This window comes from Bombus impatiens, unplaced genomic scaffold, assembly GCF_000188095.3.
Source record: "Bombus impatiens unplaced genomic scaffold, BIMP_2.2 scf_0013, whole genome shotgun sequence".
NCBI lineage: Eukaryota > Metazoa > Arthropoda > Insecta > Hymenoptera > Apidae > Bombus > Bombus impatiens.
The window spans coordinates 106344-116586 of NT_176432.1; the positions used below are offsets into that span (position 1 = coordinate 106344).

General features: G+C 32.1%; 1 protein-coding gene and 1 long non-coding RNA gene across 9 annotated transcripts in view; one reads left to right on the plus strand and one right to left on the minus strand.

The window, feature by feature from the left end:
- Nucleotides 1-1405: 1405 nt before the first annotated feature.
- LOC100746241 (PDZ and LIM domain protein Zasp-like) overlaps nucleotides 1406-10243 on the plus strand; it is a 24905-nt gene continuing 16067 nt past the window's right edge. For 4 of the 8 annotated variants that reach the window (XM_012394275.3, XM_012394314.3, XM_012394326.3 and 1 more), the window contains exons 1-3: nucleotides 1769-1863; nucleotides 5182-5237; nucleotides 8885-9040. In XM_012394275.3, coding sequence (XP_012249698.1) covers nucleotides 8916-9040 — 125 coding nt within the window. In that variant the 5' untranslated portion in view covers nucleotides 1769-1863; nucleotides 5182-5237; nucleotides 8885-8915. Of the gene's footprint in view, nucleotides 1567-1637; nucleotides 1864-5181; nucleotides 5238-8884; nucleotides 9041-10243 lie in introns of those variants that run through there. The other 4 variants (XM_033324930.1, XM_012394344.3, XM_012394332.3 and 1 more) reach the window with 4 other exon arrangements.
- Nucleotides 1431-2361, minus strand: LOC112214141. Its single transcript, XR_004463006.1, has 2 exons — nucleotides 2008-2361; nucleotides 1431-1904 (listed from the first exon to the last, which is right to left on the minus strand). It is a non-coding gene; the product is annotated as an uncharacterized LOC112214141 (long non-coding RNA).

Below are 10243 nucleotides of genomic sequence, written 5' to 3' on the forward strand. Positions count from 1 at the left end.
TAATGGCGGCGGTGGCGGTGGCGGCGGCAGCGACGGTTAACCAATGGCGGACGTGCGGCGCTGTAGTTTAGCAACATGGAGAATGCAGTGGTGAACTTTCTACGCGCCTGAAAGAGAAAGATGGTTAAGTATGAAAGAGAAGCTGTACCGTTCAGGGTCTTCATCATCGCAAAGTCGGTAAGGCCGGTAACTATTATTGATTTTCCATTCTTCCCAACGGCGGGAAATGATCTTTCATTCGCTATCACACTGTGGCATATTCGAATTCCTTTGCATATAAGTCTATAGGAAATTATTCCATGTTTCTTTTTTTGTATTGGACTGTTGATAATTGTAGCAGTTTATTCGTTGTTATTGATTGCGATGATGAAGAGAAGGATAAACCTATTTAGTAATTCTTATTATGTCGTAATACTGACCGAAGAAACGGGCTTTGTAATCGACTTTATTCAGACAAGCTTTGGTGAAGTATCGACCGTTCAGAGGTATGTGTAACAACAGGTACGTTTGATTCTTTTTTTCTTTTTCACATTATTGCGAATAATAGAATGAAACGCTTTTAACATGGAAAATTATCGTTGTTATACATTAAGTATGACGCAATTTCTGTGTTACCGCTTTTAACGTATATAACAGTATTATTGCATTTTAGTTATGGATATTTTAGTTATCTGACTCTCTTGGTAAAAAATTAAATGTCGTACATAATGTGAACATTTAGATATTATATTTTACACATATTTACAAATTTTTCTGTAAAACTGTTTGCAAAATTGTTTAAACATTTGAAACATACTGAACATGATTAATATATAAAATTTTACTTATTTATTAATGATTTACTTGAGGAATTACTTGCTACTTATCAAGCAAGGTATTACATCAGTATACCTGTAAGATCATATAAATAGTTAAATTGCTGTTCTCTTATAAAATCTTCAGATTCTTTAGAAAAAGGAAATTTCATAAAAAATAAATAAATTATTTTTTATAGTATTGCATTGGTGTTGTCAAATAGAAAATTTCGAGTTTTGTATTCATATGATATTTTGTAAAATTAAATACAATTAACTAAAACATTGTAAAGTTGCATACCAATCAATACTAATCATAGAATGTGATCTTTGAAATAATTTTATAATTTAATTCTAGAGTATAGAGTTAAATTTTATAATTTAGTTATAATCTAATCGAGATATTTTTCGTCAGAAAAGCTAAGATTTTCACGAATTTTTTACAGGTACGCAAAAAATCTCTTATCCGCTATACTTTACAGAGCTTTCCTAAAAATACCAGCGAGGAAGTGTGTAGATATCTAAAAATAAGCTTCCGTTTTCTCTGTGATATAAATATGAAATTTCTATTGTAAGCATACGTCTGTATTTCATATGGTATATTTCAGGCAGAAGATATCAATTTTTACATGCCCGTTCACTAAAAGGAACAAGAAACAAATCATATAACACCGAATATATTAAACAAATTACACGAAGAAAATATTATCAGGAGATACACGTACGCCATTTCAAAAGAAGATCGTCCTTATCCATGCGTTTGATTGCAACAGTAAGTAACAAAGTCTGTTGGAGAATGGTCAACAATTTCGAAAAAAGAGAATTTCAGGAAACGCAAAACAGTTTCCTACGTTTGCCAGGAGCGTTGTCGGTGTTGAATGTTAAGAGATTGGTGGAGAACGGGGGTCGAAAATAACTAACAAGTCAAAAGAGGAAAGGAGAACGATTCGACGGCTCTTCCGAGAGGTAGGGGGTGGTTCTCGCTGGTTCTCTGATGCTTTCGCTTTTCCGAGTCCAGTGTGTTTCGCCACCCAAGAAACCCGCGTGCCTTGCGTTCGAACGCGAAGGTAGGTGCTCGTCGCTGTGATTGTCACGCTTCGCATTTTCGTCCTGTAAACTCAGAAATTTCGTGACCCAGGAGATGATTTATTTCACGAGCGAAACAGAGAAGCAAAAGTTTATCTTGGATTCTTCGAAAAATCGAAATACGTACCTACGAACGGATCGTGTTGAAGCAGTATAGAAAACCGAGGAGTTCTTAATTTTGATTAATTTTCTCTTCAGTTTTGATTTCAATCAATTTTTTAATAATAGTACGTGGTACTTTATAGAGAAAGAAATACACGTGGTATAGGTTTGAAGTTTATCGCGTTTCGACGTACGAACTTGTCATAACATACACGCATCAAGGTTTATTACAATTTACAACTTACAAAATAACGTATGATATGTGTTACTATCTGAAAATTTTCGGCGATGACGGGAACGAATGAGAATTCACGTGCCCGCATATTTTACGCTAAGCAATATTATCTGACATTGAGGAGCGTATAAATTACAAACGATATTCGTACTAGGATAAAATTATATCGTATATTTTATCTGTTTCACTGAAAGAATAAAGTATTCTATTTTATTTATTTTATTTTTCGTAATAACTTTTCACGTTTATCATAAAAACATCAGAAAACTCCCGTTTATTTTATTATCGGACGATTCGTTTATCGTACAATTTAAGGAATATTCAAATATTTGCTTGAAACGTGAAACGATAAGAAACATATTCCGCCTGCGCCATTAACTTATCTACGTTTTGCTATCTTTTTCTCTATACTACATGGCGAATGAACAAAAATTTGTTTTGCTTCCGCCTTGTGCTTTATTTCCTTGAGAATGCAATGTACCTTAACAGAGCTTCAGATTTGCTATAAAAGGAAAAATCGTCAGTAGTCGACGTCGATAATATGTGATTACGAAATCGATCGAATATATTGTATATATCAACAATTATGTATCTAGTAATTGATTTTTCAAGCGGTCGTTGGTAACATTCGTTCCGAATGATTATTATCGACTACGATATTAGCGATGTTATCCGTATTAGACGGTAGACTCAGAACCGAGAAACGTTTTGTCTGCTCCTTTATCAATATTAAATCTCGAAATATGTACCTACTTACAATTGCCTCTAGGAAATATAACCTTTTCATTGCTATCGCTTTCGTTCTCCCGAAATCTAAATAAAACAACCAGAATTCACGTATGTGCTTTATTTACGATATGTACTTACTCACAATTTCCTCTAAGAGACATAATCATTACATTGCTATTACTTTCATTCGTTTAAAGTCTAAACAAAAGAATCAGAGTTCAAGTATGTATTTTATTTGAAAATGAAATTTCAGTGTTTGTCAATTTCATTGTTTCGAATTTTGAAGAATAGTGTTTGAGATTTGAAAAAGTTCGTTGCAACATGAAAACGTAGCCAAAAGTTTTTACAGGCAGGACATTGTTTTACAGTTAGCGCTAAAATAGATAACACGAACATATAAGTAACTACACAAGTCACACGGTTGTTTGGAAAACAAGGGCAAAGTCCCAGTTTGTTTCGAACATTTTTGGTCACATTGCCAGGCTACGTAAGATACTGGGAAGTATCTATATACTTATACACATATATATAAAAAAAGTACACGATCAAACATTTTTAGACATGAAACTATGTATCTGCAAGGTTTTTTGGAAAACTGGCACGATTTGTTACTGGCCAACGCGACGTGACGATCGAAATCGAATCTTCACCAGCAGCATCACTAAAGCATCGTCTAAATACCAACGAACGAGCTTGGAATAGATATCAGTTATGTAAAGGGAACGTAATGTGGATTGTACGTGTCTCGAAAAACAGCGTTCGTTACAGATTTCCGAGACTAATTGTCGCCAAATCTTTCGAAAGGCTTGGCCGGCTTTCCGGTATCCGGTAGCGGCTATCGAATCCCCAATTCCGCTGTAATCTAATACAAGAAGTACCATTGGGTGCTCCGGGTCACGAAGTGGAAAGAGGGAGATGTAGAGATTTTGCGGACGATGCAGATATATTCGGAGGAATTTCGTAGCAAAAATAACTACGGTAGACTACCGGTGGCTGCTCACTAGTGACGCGTCAAAGAGAATTTGAAACTTTCGTAAGATAAACGTGAGCTTTGCTCGTGTTTATTTTGCTCTTTGCTCTTCGTTTTTTAATTCTTCGCTGTTTTCGTCCGAGTTTCCGGTCATTAGCGACGATATAGGTATAACCGAGTTCCAAACTGACATGAAGATTCAACTAATAGAATACGAGGTCCTTCCATTCTGACAGATTCGAGTTATCGGCTTTTGTGTATTACTGAAATTTATCTATTCATTTCATTTTTAAATGTTAGATCGAACCGTCCAAGATTTTATCCTAATACAGGTGGTTTAAATTATGTTCTATTCCTTTTTGTGTAACTTGGACGCACAAATTATATTCTTTTCTTTCTTCTTTAATAAAAAAATATATTAAATACGTTTGGAAGTAGATTAATATTTTTTTATTATTTATTGGGGTAGCAATTCGATCAAACTCATAATCTTTTGATTATGTAATCGGGTTTTTTCGTTATTTTACGTGTATGCGTGCATGCATGCATGCATGCGTACATGTGTGTATTGTATTGTATAATACATTTCAAACTTGTTCTTTTCATTTTCACTATTAGTTACACTAGTTATTGATTCTTCATTCGTATTCCACTTATTTTCTTCCACTTATTATTCCATTTATTATCACATTAGATTGTGATAACACAACTTAAAGTTTTCAAAATAATTATTGCATTTGAGAGGTTTTATAAATGAGAAATTATACACATGTACAATAACTAGAAATATGAAAATTTTTATAGGATGATAAATTTTACTTTAATCGTAAGGGCAATCCAATACTTCAACTTCTAGAATGAATGTAATACAAAGGGCAAAATAATTTTTCATTTTAATTTAAATGTATCCTTTGTCTTTCATTTTTTTCAAGTAATTTTTACTTTAAAGACGGAACCAGTATATAAGTAAGATTTGAAAATAATTCCTCCGCCATTAAATATTTCAATGTGAAATTATGGCAAATTTAATGGATATTTAAATGTAAAAATTAAAATGGATATTGTACAATGCTGTTATCGAGGAATCATAAATATATATGAAATATATGTGTGAATATATATTAAACATTGTGAAAAAGTAACGAATTTTAAAGATATTATTATAACTATCAATTATACCAATACATTTTATACTTATTGTATTCTTTTTTTATTTTTTTTTTTTTGTTACTGTTTCTGCTATAACAAAATAACTATTATAAACATTAACCATGCATCAGGGTAGCTACTATTACATCCCTCACAAGTGGTTGTGTACACGGTAAACAAGACGTTTCTATTTCTAAAAGTCATATACATATGCCAGTGAACTCGAAGTATACGTGGCGAATTGCGGAGGAATCAGTGCTATAACATAGCGAGTCAGAAGACGAAGATGTCCAATGACTACCACTTGCTCAGATTTCGCGGTTCTGACTGTCTCTCTTTCCGCACGATGACGATACACCCCTGTATATTTCTTGGCATGAATTTTCCAACAACGATCACCTCTGGTTTGGATATCGAATATCCAAACACTCAGCGAACGATCCCGAATCATCGTGCTGCGTGCGACCTACTTTGTTGCGAAGTTGTTTGTATAATACTTGGTTACAATATGCGTTCAGTTCGACGATGAATCATCGTTGGCTACTGATATTTATGTTACGAGATCTATGGTCTATTCGATTGCATTCTTCTAATTATTCGCGTGCCAATCCAGGGTAATGTATCGTTGAATCGAGATCAGTAGGCACGTAATTAATTACTGACATAATTTCGGCCCAACAACAACGGCAAACTGCGCGAGAGATTTGTTGAATTTACTAAATTAACCACAGATGTTAAATTAATGTTCGATTAACAGAATGATTTAATCGAAATCTCGTGTTGGTTTGCCAAACGATAATTATACAAATGACCCGCGCATTCTGCCTAATTTGTCCCACATATGTAAGCAATTTACGAAGGATACTGTAATACGCAGATTCGTGAATATCGTTCGAGCGACAATTTTAAGGTAAATAGATAGCGTGACTAGTAGCCATATCATAGATGTTAATTATGCCTATTTTTACTTACAAATAGTTACGTGCACATTTCTTTATGAAGGTCAATATTTGCGCATTTTACAAGTCGTGTAGCGTTATTCAAAGAAACGGGCTTTGTGTTATATTTCTGTACTTTTAACAAGGCAGACTGAAATAGTTAAACGAATAATTGTAGCACAAATTAAAGAATAATTTATAATTATTGTTACAATACTACGTCAAATATTAATTCTTTGGAATATATTCAAACTGATTAAATATGGCCTAAATATTACAAGAAACGGCTATGATATATTTTACGTGTATCTTATTCTTCTTTTTTTTATTATTTTCTTTCCAATAAATATATTTTCCTGGCTGTGTGTTAAAGTGAGCAACTATGCGTCGCTCGGACCTTTGAGAGGATAAATATTTTGAACTTTGGGGTTGTACAGTTGAATCTCTCTTTGAGAAGTTAAATCTTCGTAAAATTATTTTTTTAATATTCATATTTTTCTTCAAATTCTCACTTGTTTAACACTCACTTTACACATTCATTTCCCCAACATCTTTTCTAGGCTACCGAAGAATATTCAATAATATTAACATTTCATCCACAACACGAATTTCGATGATTTTTTAATATATTGTCAGAGGCATGATTCTGAACATCTTTTTCTTATACATGTAACCTGCGGTCGAGCTTACTTTCAGAGATATTCACAAAGAACTGTCGGTACCAATATAGTGGAGTTTACCTATAGGCGACTTTTTGTAGACAACATTGTAAGTACCAAACATCAGATTTTTTAGATGCGAGAAGAAGCTCCTCTGACTAAAGATTATTTTCAAAATTTAATTTGTTTTGACTATTGTAGGATCTTGTGTAAAATAGTTCAAATTAAAAATTTTCTTTTTCTTTGCACTAATGTAATCGAAATTCATCAGTAGAAGAATGTGTAAAAAAGCCTGTATATTCTACTTTTTAGTTATAGAGAAAAATGAATGTATCATTCATTTAAATTTGCATATATTGAATCTTATTTGTCCCTAAATAATTTGTATAGAAAAAAATATATTTTTTCAAGATCTTTTTATTTTTATTATAAAAGTATATTTTATAATGTTCCGCGTAAGAACTGAAAAATAATTATTACAATATAAATTAATATAATATAAATATAATATAAATATTATTGTATTGATTATAAAATTGGTGATATTTAGTGTCCATGTGTTCTAGCATGTCTATTGTTTAACTTATATCGTTTCATACAGAGGCGAACAGATGTTGAACATACCAGTGGCATCACCTTTATTTACAATCTTTATTTACATCCAATTATTTACAAATGGAAGTTGCTTTTAAAATCTGTATTATAATGTTCCCATTGGCATGTAACACATTATATATACGATAAAAAGCAACATGTTTGTATTTTTGCATTTACATTGTTGTCTACAAAAAATCTTCAATTGTTCGTCCGTCACAGCGTACGCGCTTAATAATGCTGCTTCATGACGGCCGAATAATGTAACGCCCAACCTAAATCTAATTCTTATCCTTTGTTTATAGCTTTTGTATATAGGTTTTGGTTAAGTATCAGTTGCTGTGAAGGGGCCGTCAACCAATGCTAACGCGTATGCTGTGATATATATAGTGATACCGACAATTTTTTGCGAATATTTCAGAAACTAAGGCCGAGCGGCGGTTATATGTATAGACAAAAGTTGTTCAAAATGTTGATTTCCGCAACATATCTAAAAATCATTGAAATCGGTGAGGTGGATGAGGTACTAATAGTTACCGGATATGTATATTGTTCATGTCAAATTTGATACGGATATGTTTACCGATATAGAACCCTTTACAGAATATATATATATATGTGTGTATATATATATATATATTATATAAATATTTTCACTTTTATGTACATACGGTAAGTTACAAAGTATTGGTACACCTTTTATAACAGAAGAACTTTTTTTTAAATTAAACTAAACGATTTGAGTTTTTTTGAGAGGCTAGAAAAATTAGTTCACTAGATGATGTATAAAAGAAATGTTGAGAAGATTGAAATTGGAAGAATGGCGACGAAAGTAGAAAAGGTCGCCTTGTATAACTTTTTTGTGAATCTACAGTGAAAATTTCAAAAGTACATTTTGTAATTTTATGTTAGTTATTCATATTGAGAATTGTATCGAAATTGGTCGATGCAAAAACAAGCTAAATTTATCACAGTAATAAGCTGAAAGTTCCGAAAAACTGCGATTTTTACCATTTTTAACCGTTCGTAGCTTATATCAGTGTTAACTAATTTCGATAAAATTTTCAACATGTATATGACTGATATAAATGTTCAAAATGTGTTGTTTAAATTTTTATTACAACATTTGTATAAGGAGACCTTTACTGTCTTCATTGTTATTCCTACCAATTTCAATTTCCTCAACATTTCTTTTACACATCATCTAGTGAACTAATTTCTGTAACCTCTCCAAAAATTTCAAGCAGTTTGGTCCTATTTTTAAAAAGTTATTCTGTTTTAGAGTGTAGGAATATTTTTGTGACTGACTATACATATATAGATACATGGTATGCTCTCTCTATATATATGTGCATATATATATATACTCTGTAGTCTATATACATATAATACAACATTACAAATGTTTAAAATATTTTCGAGGCACACAAAATTGTTAAAACTTAAATATTTAATATTATATCAACTATAGAAAATCTATAAAATTATTACATGTGAGTTATTTCTTATTAGCAAAATTCATAATCAAATGAAAATAACGATAACAGTAGATATAAATATCTATTTTCTCTTCAAATTTTAGTTTTATATAACTTTTTACGTACCTTTGTCTTTTCGTTATTTTTCAGAATTAAAAGGTGATTGCGCAAAAGCACAAGCATGTCTGCGCAGAGGGCAATGTTCGTGAACAAACAATTCAACTCTCCTATCAATTTGTATTCACCTCAAGCAATACAGGAAACTTTGGATAGGCAAACTCAAGTTCTAGCTAATGGTGCAGTTGGGTAAGTCGATTTTTCTATATTCAAGGTTGATAAGTTTAACAATACAAATTGTGCCACCACTTATCATTTGTGTCGAAATCCGATATGCGGTGTAACTTTTGAAAATATCTTCTGTTCTCTGTTCTACGTTACACATGCCAAAAAGTAATTTACGTGGTTTTGGTTATATAACTATTAATAGAGAGAAAAAGCAATCCAATTTCAATTTCAATATGTATAATCCATAATATACATTTCTCAGAAACAACTATACAACTATACACTTCAATAGTATATTTTCTCACACACTACATAATACACTTATAAAGTACACAATTTATTTAATTATCTTACTTGTAATATATAATTCGTCTTAACTAAATATTATGTAATACGAAAATGTAGATACTTCCGTTTTCATGGCACATTTTACATATTTTCCGAGTTATTTTACGAGTAAAAACTTTATTTTATTCGTTGTAAATTCTCCAAATACTAAAAAATAATTGTACTGCTGATTCACAATGCTATAAGCATGCAGTAATGGAAAGAAACGCGTTGAACAATATCGACAAAAATAATTCTTCCCTCACCGAGTCACTTAGATCGCTGAAATAGAAAATCACACGTTACCTCGATAAAAATCTATAATTAGTTCATCCTTTCTTTATCTTTACAACTTTTCATAATATGTGCACAATATGTCGTTACCATTTTTATTTAATTACTTCTTCTTCGGCACATTATTTTCGTCGAAATTTTTGTTTCGATTTATGCAATCTGTAGAATTTCTAGAATTCCAAGAATTTGTTCAAGTTTAAAATGGTCCCATAGTGTAAACTAGCAAACTAATTTAGCAAAGTAATTATAACAAATAAATAATGAACAATATATAAAAACTGATTAATCGAAACGTCAATCTGTATTACATAAAAAGCCAGCCAACAATTTGTGCATTTAACGTTTAACCAACCGATTCTAATTAAAATTGGCAATTTCGTGGCGCACGTCAGAATCCGGAAGTGTCTCGAAAGATGAATAGTTAAACACGTTGAGAAGATGAGAAGACAGAGGATTCATTGGCACCGCGACCACCTTGCGTCGATCAAGATAGACTGCACCTGGTCCACGTGTGTCGTTTGACGGATTCATATCGATCCTCCCGTCAACGTGTGGCTGCTGACCGGTTGCAAGTCGATGAATCAGCCTTCTCGCCGTCATTGG